General features: G+C 49.1%; 1 protein-coding gene across 1 annotated transcript in view; it reads right to left on the reverse strand.

The window, feature by feature from the left end:
* Positions 1–11,203, reverse strand: part of HMCN1 (hemicentin 1) — a 170,970-nt gene that overhangs the window by 18,934 nt on the left and 140,833 nt on the right. Inside the window, exons 72-89 of the mRNA XM_057380547.1 lie at positions 11,065–11,203; positions 9,946–10,090; positions 9,081–9,208; positions 8,588–8,744; positions 8,291–8,412; positions 7,943–8,107; positions 7,651–7,758; positions 7,393–7,530; positions 7,124–7,258; positions 6,625–6,894; positions 5,971–6,161; positions 5,389–5,602; positions 4,790–4,924; positions 4,114–4,304; positions 3,546–3,627; positions 2,269–2,538; positions 1,613–1,783; positions 911–1,081 (exon numbers count right to left, since the gene is read on the reverse strand). The exon at positions 11,065–11,203 is cut by the window's right edge and continues 3 nt beyond it. Of these exons, the coding sequence (XP_057236530.1) occupies positions 911–1,081; positions 1,613–1,783; positions 2,269–2,538; positions 3,546–3,627; positions 4,114–4,304; positions 4,790–4,924; positions 5,389–5,602; positions 5,971–6,161; positions 6,625–6,894; positions 7,124–7,258; positions 7,393–7,530; positions 7,651–7,758; positions 7,943–8,107; positions 8,291–8,412; positions 8,588–8,744; positions 9,081–9,208; positions 9,946–10,090; positions 11,065–11,203 (2,932 nt within the window). The remainder of the gene's footprint in view (positions 1–910; positions 1,082–1,612; positions 1,784–2,268; positions 2,539–3,545; positions 3,628–4,113; positions 4,305–4,789; positions 4,925–5,388; positions 5,603–5,970; positions 6,162–6,624; positions 6,895–7,123; positions 7,259–7,392; positions 7,531–7,650; positions 7,759–7,942; positions 8,108–8,290; positions 8,413–8,587; positions 8,745–9,080; positions 9,209–9,945; positions 10,091–11,064) is intronic.

The following is an 11,203-nucleotide window of genomic DNA, read 5'->3' on the forward strand; positions in this document are numbered from 1 at the left end:
GCCCCGGGACAGACACACAGCCATGGGACAGACACACAGCCGGATGTCCCAATTCCCCATGAAATGCATTCAGCAATGGCTGAAACCAGCAGCAGTTCACCAGGCAGTGATTAACTCTTTCTGGTTTTTGAATACATCACCTCACCACCRATGTGGAACAACAGAACCAAAGGCTTGATCAAATCTGGAGTTACCCAGTTCCCTGGGTGGGTCTAAGCAAGGCTGAGGCAGTTTGGCTAAAAGCTGCCAGAGAGCAGCAGCCAGAGCTGGCTTTCCTCCAAAATCTGGAGAAATGAGTCTCAAGCCCATGGAGGAACATTTGGCATCGTGGTGGGACCAGAGCCAGTGAAAAGTGGAAAAATCAATACACTGCAAATTGTTCAGAGAGGAACACAACAGCGGGGAAGGCTCTGCATGAACTACAACCTGTCAAATGTGGGAAATACTCATGTGACAGGAAGGAATACTGAACATTCAGGCAGTTGGGAGAAAGATGAGACTAAAAATTAAAAATGCAGAGGAAAATACACAGAGTCTCCAATTATTAACAGTAATTTTATATGGATTTTAAGTAGTTGGTTTATGCTTAGTTCTTTTTCTTATTGTAACTGGCTTTGAAGGATAGGTTTAGAGTAGTGAATTTATTTAGTGAGGACGTGGGTAACAAGCACCGGAAAACATTAAAACACAAAATTAGTATTTTTACTTGTKTAAAAAAAAATAAACTTCTGGGAACATTTCTCACACTTACTTTTGTGATTCCTGTTTCCAAGAATGAGTGCCATTTGATTTTAAAACAAAAAATTAATTAACAACTAAAAATAAGCTGAGATAATTTGGGTTTGGAGAAGCAAAAAGATCAATATGTGAAGCCCCTCATGCCAATAATGTTAAATTGCTCTTCTCTTACCTGGGCAAGGCCTGAGATTGCACATGACTGACTCCAGAGCATTGCCCTCACAGGGCTTCCCTCCATGCTGAGCTGGGGGATTACTACAGGTCCTGCTCCTTGTCCTGTTCCCTTGGCCACAGCTCTTGGAACACTCTTCCCAMAGCCCCCACTCTGACCAGCTCCCATCCACTAAGGAGGAAAAGMACAGTTTTCATTCAACAGTATTTCTGCAGTATTCATTAAAATTTCCTCTTTCTTTCCACAAAATCCAAAATTAACTACAACTACTTAGAAAAAGTAATCTGCCATGAAGATCTGTGGTGAYAAAAGTTCATTGCTTGGGCACTTAATGCAAGGCACATTACCAGTATGGATTCATTGTGGTTTTCAGTACTTAAATGGAGATTATAAAATAGAGGGAGGGAGACTTAGATGGGCAGTGCCAGGAGATAGGGGAAAGGCTTTAAACTAAAAGAGGAGAGATTTAGATTAGGGATTGGGAAGGAATGTGAGGGYTGGCAGGCCCWGKCACAGGGTGCCCAGAGAAGCTGTGGCTGCCCCTGGATCCCTGGAAGTGCCCAAAGCCAGGYTGGACAYTGGGGCTTGGAGCAMCCTGGGAGACTGGAAGGTGTCCCTGCCCATGGCAGGGGTGGCACMRGATAAGCTGTGGGGTCCCCCCAACCAACCCAAAGCCCCTGGGAGTGTGTGGCTGCTCRGTACCTGGGCATGGCTGCTGGTGGCAGCTGCGGCGCTCGCGGTGGGGCCCCTGGCAGCCCTGGCCCCCRTTGGCAGGCACGGGGCTGTCACACTGCCGGACACGCTCCTGCACTCCCTGGCCACAGGTGACACTGCATGCCTGCCATTCCAGCCAGCTGGAGAACCCACCGTGCACTGCAAGGGAGCAGAGCCTGCTGCCACTGCCGGGCCCACGGCTCCCTTAGCACACACAGAGACACAAAAACTGCACCTCCTGAGCCGGGCTGGGAAACACAACTCACTTTGCATCATTTCTGGGCAAAAATCTCTTACCACACTTCAAACACAATTATTGCTTATGCTCTAAATGCTTTTCTTTAGAGGTACAGCTCAGTTATGACATGTTCTGAGAATGGGATCTGGTTCAAGACTTTATTAKTTATGTCTCTCACCCTTCACAGGTTCTGCCCCACCCTGCTGGATGAGTAAAATGGAATTAAATTTAATGAAAGAGAATACCACTGACTTCTCAGACTAAACTTTCCTTAGACCTCACGCTTATGAGGAAAATAAGATCAAACCATAAAATGTGGGCTAGATGAACCTTGACCRCATTTGGTCCAAATCAATGCTGTCATCTACCAGTCTGAAAGTCACTGTGGGACGCTTTGTGCACCTACCCTGCACAGTGAGGGGCACCCTGACGAGGACAGACCCCAGGAGATTCCTGGCCACGCACTCGTACTCAGCCGTGTCCTCTCTGCGCAGCGCGGCGATGCGCAGGGAGCCGTTGGCCAGCAGGGTCACTCTGTCATTGCCCAGCACGGGCTGGCCCTGGCACGACCAGCTGATGGCCGGAGGGGGCTCTCCCCTGGCCTGGCAGTCCAGCACCGCYGTGGCTCCGGCCTCCAGCACCATCCCCACTGGTTCAACAGTGATGRCTGGGGCACCTGCAAGAGAAACGATTCTTTGGGCGACAGCACATGGGCCCAGGTTTGACTGATTTGGTGTTAAAGTGAGCACAAAGAAACCCCAAGTCWGTGTATTCGGACTAAAATTGTTATTGCTGATCTTCCACTGGCAAAACAGAAACACAGAATCCCTAAGTTTGGAAAAGACCTTTAAGATCATCAAGTGCAACCATCAAYCCAGCAGAATCACCATGTTCACMACCAAAYCATGYYCCCRAGTGCCRCCAGATGCACRTTACAATGTCAGCAGCAGGCTGGTTTGAATATGCAGCAATCCGAGGAATAAAGTGAAGATTAAGGCCCAGCTATATGAGTACGTGCTCTTCTTTATTGCTAAAATGGGCTGGTTTTGAAATCCATGAGAAGATGTTATTAATCATGTCCAGAGACAACAGAGAGGCAAGGAACAGACCCACACTGCTTGAGGCTACAGTAGGAAGGGTATGTTTAGAAATTCTCCCACTAGCAAAGAAAAATGCTAACATTATTTTTGCCAAAAATAAAGTATTGYCAGTCAGAATTATGATTAATCTCATGCAACCTGCTCAGCTTGTAAATTGAGAGTCAGGGTTATTCCAGTTGTATGGAGTGAACTAAGAGAACCAGGCCCTTTCAGAAGGTCATTCACCCCCTGATACATTGTTTTCTAAGATGAGGCTCAACCACTCTTCACATCCCTCTTTTTTTTGATCTCAATCACAGCTTAGACCAGACACTCAAATATTCATGATGAAAGATGCAGAGAGAAGCTGTGGCTGCCTCAWCYCTGGAAGTGCTCAAGGCCAGGCTGGAGCAACCTGCTCTAGTGGAAGGCGTCCCCGCCCATGGCAGCTGATCTTTAAAGCCCCTTCCAAACGAAGCCCTTCTATGATTCCATGAAAGAGGAGATGAATCCAAACACCCAGGGCAGTGCCCAGCCTRCAACACTCCCCAGGAGCTGCYTGCACCTCCCCAAGGGCAAGGTTTYARTCCCATCAGGGCCTTACTCTGCAGGGTCAGTGTCAGGCTGCGCTCCACCGTGCCCGCGTCGTTGGTCGCCACGCACTTGTAGTCACCAGCATCTTCATTCTGAGGAACAAAGCAGGGCTCAGTCCAYAGGGCCCCTCCTGGCAGGGACTTTWAATCCCAATTTGAAACCCAAACATGAGTTCATGGGGAAAAACGGGGGTYTTGCTGTTCAGATTAGGAGTTTTGATTGGAAATAAGAGATTTACACATGGAGAATGCAAGAGCTTTGCAGCTGCCCTGACTCTAGAATCCAGGCTCTCTTAAGGTCAAGAGCAAAAGTCCCGTTTAGCTGGTTATGACCAGGATCCCACACACCAATCATTAGTGTGTAAATTCAGTCCTTCTGACAAGCAGGGAGAACTCTAATCCCTGGGGGCTTTTGCSTCAGTAATTTGAATCTGATTCTARTCTGAATGAAAACACTTGTTAAAGRTAAAAKCAGATYAGGATAAATGTCTGGCCTGACTCTTTGAAACCAGTTTGATCAGGAACAGCTTTATCAATGATGCTTGAGGCAGACACTCAGAGCACCAGAACAGGACTCACCACGGTGCCGTAGATAGCGAGGGAACCATTGACGAGCTGCCGGATCCTGTTACTGATCTGAACTCCCACCCCTTTTTTGCTCCACTGGATGGTGGGAGGGGGATCTCCYCTGACTTCACAATTCAGCATGGCATTGCCACCCAGGGGCTCGATTCGGCTGGAGTGATAATCCCCTTTGAAGACTGGAGGCTCTGAAAAACAAGGCATGGCAGAGAAATAGCAGAGCCAAAACAAAATGTCCTTAATGATAACTGATGGCAGGGATCACTCAACTCTGACTTACTAAAGGGGGAATTTCAACCTGTTTGGATTTTTCCCATATAACCATTGGCAAGGCCTCGTATAAAACGAGGGGGAATAGTTTTAAACTGATGGTGGACAGGTTCAAATTGGATATTGAGGAAGGAATTGTTCCCTATGAGGGTGGGGAGGCCCTGGCACAGGATGTCCAGAGAAGCTGTGGCTGCCCCTGGATCCCTGGCAGTGTCCAAGGCCAAGCTGGACACTGGGGCTTGGAGCAGCCTGGGACAGTGGAAGGTGTCCCTGTTATGGCAGGGGGTGGGACTGGGTGAGATTTAAGCTTCCTTTCAACCCAAACCATTCCAACTTGGCCATTCAAACCCGATGGTCACATGGAGCTGTCCAGCAGTGACCACAGCTACTCCATGTCACGTACCTTTGACATAGACAAAGCCAACGGCTTTGATGGAGCCCACAGTGTTCTGTGCAGAGCACACGTAGGTGCCAGAGTCCTCCTTGGACACCCTCTCGATGAGCAGCTCGCTGTGCCCATTGACATCATCGTACTGTGCTGCAGGGAGAGCAGGGAATGGTCATTCCAGGGACTGGAATGTGCACAGCTCACAGGAGACTTTGAATCTGTGCACTGCTCAGTAGCACAGCTCAGGGCATCCCTGACACATTCCAGGAATGCACAGAAAGCCACTGCTGGGACATTTGCCCACATGCACCTGCTTACTCCAGCTGTCCCTTGATTTCAAGCATCAGTTGCTGTATGCTGAGTAAATACCAACAGATGTGAATGTTTTTAATGTGCTACACTATTGGCCTCAGAAGAGGGATGGCTTTTTAATACCTTCCTTAGAGCTTTGTCTCAGAGGCAATTTAATTACATGATTGTATAGAACACTAAAGCTATTCCTCACACAAGCACTAACAGTTTGTTCCAGCCAGAGTTTTCTTCTTCCTTGTCCTAAACTGCAATACTGCACAGGGGAAATCAACTCCGGAGCCCAACAGCCATCAGGGACCCACCTGGAATGATGTTGTTGTTAAAGGTCCATGTTATTTTGGGTACAGGTATCCCAGTTGCTCTGCAGGTTAACCTAAGCTGCTCTCCTTTGGTCAAGGCTATGTCTCCAGGCAGCTCAGTGAAAGCTGGGAGCACATGAACTGTCAGGGTGACCATGTGTGTATCCTCCCCGGCAGCGTTGGTGGCAATGCAGGTGTAACTACCAGAGTCTTCAGGCTGCAAGGAAACACGGTGGGGGAATTCCAGCTGGGATATATCCTACAGCTGGGATACATCCTACAGCACACACCAGTCCTATCAGAAAGAGAATACTGAAAGGCTTGGAACAAACATTCAGCGGAAATGCTCAGATGAGCTCTTCTACTTCCTTATATTTGAAGGATGACTAACACTTCTTTTTACCCTTCCTGAGGATTTACCACTACAAATTCTTCACACACTTTACTCCTCTGTGGAAAATGAAACTTTTGTAATGACTTTGGAACATTAAGAACAAGGAATCAAAATAAAACAATGGCTAACCCAGATGTGAATCTTATCACTGCCAAACCTGTCCAGTAACAGCTGCGATTTAGGGAACTTACAACAACATTGTCCAGAATGAGGTCTCCACCTGGCACMGTCTGGTATTTTCCCACTGTGTCTCTTAAGAGCGTGCTGTTCTTCCTCCAGGTAATTGTTGGTGTTGGGATGCCCTCAGCCACACAAGACAGGACAGCCTGGGAGCTCTCCGTGACCGTGTACTGCCCACCCGTGCTGTGGATCCGGGGCGGAACTGTGGGGAGGACATTAAGAGCATTTCCTCTGGATATTACCCAAGCACAATCCTGGACTGAAGGAAACACTGCCTGGAATTTGTGGATTGTCCATCTCCATCAACCACCGTGTGCCAAAACTCATTGGCTGACACTCCAACCCAGTAACACTCCCTTTCGTTAAGCAGCAGAGCTTTCCTGGGCCCCTCCATGTCCATCCCTTGCTCCTTACTCTCCATGGGGTCACAGTATGACATCATTTCGCTACAGTCCCACTTAGGGAATCCCAGGATGGTTCGGGCTGGAAGGGACCTCAAAGCCCATCCCATTCCCACCCCCTGCCATGGGTGGGGGCATCTTCCACTACCCCAGGGTGCTCAAAGCCCTGTCCAGCCTGGCCTTGTACATTCCCATGCTGGGGAGCACTCAGCCTCCCTGGCCAGCATTGCAGTGCCCCCCATGCTCCCAGGAAGAATTCCTCACCGTGCACAGTGAGCTCGGTGCTGGAGCTGCTGGATCCTGCAGGGTTTGCYGCTGTGCAGGTGTAGCGGCCGCTGTCTCCGGGCTGCACAAACACGATCTGCAGAGCTCCCGTGCTCAGGATCCTCCTCCTCATGGACTCCTTGATCTGCTGCCCATCCTGGTGCCAGCTGATCTCAGGCCCAGGGTAGCCCACAGCTTCACAGGGCAGAGTGATGGACTGGTCAATGGCAGCAATGTATTCCTTCACGTGGGGCTTGATAACAGGGGGAACTGCAAKGAACATAGACAATTACTAAGAGAATTAAAGGTTGTAAGAATCACAGAATGCTTTAGTTCTTCGTGARAACAATCCTAAAAGCACATCCTAAAGTAGACATAGAACTGAAGGGAATAAAACTGCTGGGCTCTGTTCAGCATCACATCAAACAGGAAAGCAATAGGTGCCTTTCTACTGCTGAGAATTGTGTTTGGCCCAAGAGGAGTTTAAAAGGTGGTTTACCTTGAACTTTCAGCTTGATCTTCCCCAGAGCAGAACCAGCTGGATTCTGAGCAACACAYACGTAAGTGCCAGCATCTTCCACAGCCGCTCTGGCAATCTGCAAACTGCCACCTGGCTGGACCACATAACTGCTCCCTAAAACAAATACAATCACAGCATGCCACTTCTGGTTTGGTGTTTGGCTGTATATGAATGCAGAGGAGAAGCCCAGGTTTCAGGAAAGAAAAGGACCTGTTGGGCACAGGCAGGTCCCAGGCTTTGGAGGATACCTGTGGAGATGATGTTGATGCCTTCCTTCTGCCAGGTGATCACAGGCTTAGGAGTGCCCGTGGCCTCACAGGGCAGCACAACAGGATTGTCCACRATGACATCCAACACCCCCGGCTGGGCCTGGATAACAGGAGGCTCTGTGGAAGGGAAGAGAAAGGGAAAAGCAGAATGTTCAAGGCTGGGAAAACACAGAAGAGCACTCCAACAGTACAACCTGAGCAGGCTGAAGCAGCCATGCTCGTCAGCCAGCAGCTTACCCTGCACATGCACAGTGACGTGCCTGTGGGCAGAGCCCGCAGCATTCCGGGCCACACACGTGTACCTGCCCCCGTGGGCCAGCTGGGCAGAAGGGATTTCCACAGCTCCTGGGCACAGAGACACCAAACATGCACAGCATCCTCCAGGCACAGCTGCTCCCTCCAGGCACAGCTGCTCCCTTGCAGTACCCCTCATTTCATTCCAAGCCATCGGAGGGGGAACTTGGGGGAACTGTCTGCATTTTGGTAATTCATTATTTACAGATTGCACTGATTTCCTGCAGTGCATTACCTGAAGAGAGAATTCTGTAGCCATCTCCTCTGGGTAGCAGCTTGATGCCATTTTTGGTCCAATGAACTGTGGGGACAGGAACTCCRGAGGCAGTGCAGGACACCATGACTGGAGAGAGCTTTGTCACCAGGAGCTCTGTGGCCTCATCTGCTATGGACGGGGGCACTGCAAACAAACAGCAGGGCAAAGGTCACCTGCCTATGTTCGTTTGGTATAAATGCTTGGAAATACCAGAGACTTATGGATATCAGTATCAAAGAGGAACGAAATAAAAATCTCATCTCAACATTGGAACACGCCAAGAAAGTTCTGGGTGCCACACACAYGTAATAGCAATGTCCCCTCTACCTTGAACCGTGAGCTCAACTGCCCTTTGATCTTCTCCTGCATCATTTGACACAGAGCACTCATAGACAGCAGTGTCATCCACAGTGGGAGAAATGATTACTAAGGAACCTGAAGACAGAAGTCTGAACAAAGAAAAAAGAAAGTAAAAGCCATTGAAATACTTCCTTTCTTCTCAGGTGATCAGCCCACTGAATTTGCTGGCTAGACAAGGTAGCTTCTAAGCGCAGCTGGATTTTTAAAGTGCCAAAACCATCCCTGAAAACTCGAAACCCACAGTGAAAAGAAAACACCTCTCACCTGTATGTATTCTGGTTCTGGTCAACACTAAGCAGATGCCCATTCTTTTTCCAGCTAATTGCTGGTTTGGGAATTCCAGTGGCTTCACAAGGCAAAGTGGTTTGCACATTTACAGTAACTGTGATATTCGTCTGTCCAGGAGCAATAGTTGGAGGAACTAMGGACAAACAAAGCCTAGTTATAAAGAATTTTTTGTATCTATATACACACATATCTATGCCCACACATCTCTCTCACACCTAAACATATTGAGCTCAACTGTCTGAACACWTCGACTTAATTTTTATAAAGAGTAACTTGACAACATAAACCTACTAAACCTGTAGCATGGGGTGCATGTCAAGTCTCCCTAGTTCAGGACAAGGAATAAATCATTCCTTCTCAGGAATGGCTGGATTGTATTCCCAAGGCTGTACATTTCTCCCTCTATGTTTAATCAGAGCAGCTAAGAAGGGGCTGGACTGCAAGTGCCTGTGGCAGGAGCAAGCTTTACCGAGGACGTGCAGGTCGACGCGCCGGCGCTCGCTGCCCGCGGCATTGGTGGCCATGCACACGAACCTGCCCGTGTCAGCCACCTGGGCCGAGGGGATGAGCAGGGAGCCATCCTCCAGCACCGAGTACCTGCAACAGAGCAAACCCCTTCAGTGCACAGGGCCACGGGCTGCCCTGGCAGTGAGRGCAGAAGGTGAGCCAGGGGACACAACCAAGGGCCTACACACGGCGTGCATTCACTGGGGCACAGCGTTTTCGCACTTATTTTGACTTCTCTCCTTCCCAGCACATCCATTTCCCTTAGAAATTATAAAATCTGGCTGACAGGATGATTTCACATAAATGATACTGGATTTACAGAAAAGAGCCAACCCCCTTTTCCACGGTTTCTCATTTAACTTTAAAAAAACCCCTAATGACTGCCTGTACTTTTTCTTTGCAATATAACGGAATTCKTAAGCATTTGCTCAGTTCTAGAAAAAGGCACATTACTTCCCTTTAAAACAGTCAGAGGACAGAAACCATTCACTATAATAAATGCTGGTACCAGAATATGTATAAAAAGTTTTTCATATTAAACTTGCAAAAAACCAAGCAAATTGCTTGGCTTCATCCCAAAACTCTGCGTATATACAAAAATATAATGATCTTTTACATTTACCGTTCAAAATCTGTAATATCAGAAGAGTTATTATTATTATATTCAGTTGTCAAAGGAGTTTTTTTGCCCTTCTTAACACCAAATGGGTGAAATTTTTGGTGCTGCTACTTTTCTGTAGAACAACTTTACRTCTAATTAAGCTTTCTGTAACAAATACCTTCTTAAATAACAGTGAAGAATATTAATGCTGACTTCTGGACAATACCTGGAATTGTTTCCAGTAAAAACAGCCCCATCCTTCCTCCAGGTGATCCTGGGGGCTGGGACTCCTTCTGCAGCACACTCCAGCAGGGCAGAGGCATTGATGTGCACCACGGCGGATTGGGGGCTGCTCCGGATCCTAGGAGCCACTGCAAGGGAAAACTGCTGATGATACAAAGGAAGTGACTCTGCACTGCAATGACTGAAACTGAACACATGGAAAGAGGTGTAGCAGCAGCTTTGGGGGCACTGCAAAGACAGGAACAAGATTCTTACCATTCTGGGTGGTGGTAATTGCCAAGGTGCAGCAGGGAAGGAGAAAGAAAGTTTGGCTGAAATGCACTGCAAAGGTCAGCTCTGCAAGGTAGTGCCAAGGGAATCACTGAGCTAAAATGTGAGAGTTCAGCACATGGAATTCAGCAAGCCAAGGCAGTGGGAATATCCCTGCTTCCTAATTACACACTAAGGAGAAAAAAGGACTTCAACTGGACCAGGTAAGGTCAATCATTGGGGTTGCAGTGTAAGGCAGGGCCCATATGAACAGAGCAGAAAAAGGGAGCAAATTCCCTCCAGTCAGTCACCTGAGTGTGAGAGAATAGTTTCCCATCTGACTAGAGGTGAGAAAATAAACAGGTTTAAAATGGAGCTTGGGGCTGTGGTAGCACAGGACAAGCATCGAGCATAAGGCCCCTGAAGCCTGGTCCTCCCCAGGCGCAGAGGGGCTGCCACAGCTCCCAAGTAAACCTGCCAAAGCGGGACCAAGTCAGCTGTGAAACCTTGTCCCCARAGGGCCAGTCAATCCTTCAAAGAATTTGAATCTGCGTTTGTCCAAGAGCATTTTCCCGAGCCCTGGCCCCGAGTGTTCACTGTGGCTCTGTCCTGACTCCACAGGGATGGCGGCCAGACACAGCCCCTGCCCACAGGAAGCACAGACGGACGCAGAGACAGCCACGGGGAGTGCCCAGTGGGTCCCTCAGTGTGGGGACACTGTGGGCTGGGCAGTGGGACAGGAGGCCATGATCCCWCGGCCTGAGTGGCCAACCGTGCCCACAAAGAGGCCGCAATGCTCAGGCCCTGCAGAWGCCATGCGAGAGCAGGCTGCCCGAGGCCACCCCGCCTTTACCGTGCACCGCCAGCAGGAACTCCCGGGTGGTCTCCCCCGCCACGTTCCTGGCCACGCAGGTGTAGCTGGCGCTGTCCCCCAGCTCGGCGTTGTTGATCTGCAGGTACCTCCCGCTGGACAGGATGCGCAGCCGGGGCCC

The sequence above is a fragment of the Malurus melanocephalus genome, unplaced genomic scaffold (genome assembly GCF_030028575.1).
Source record: "Malurus melanocephalus ecotype Western Australia unplaced genomic scaffold, MMel_1.1 scaffold_459, whole genome shotgun sequence".
NCBI classification, from domain to species: Eukaryota; Metazoa; Chordata; class Aves; order Passeriformes; family Maluridae; genus Malurus; species Malurus melanocephalus.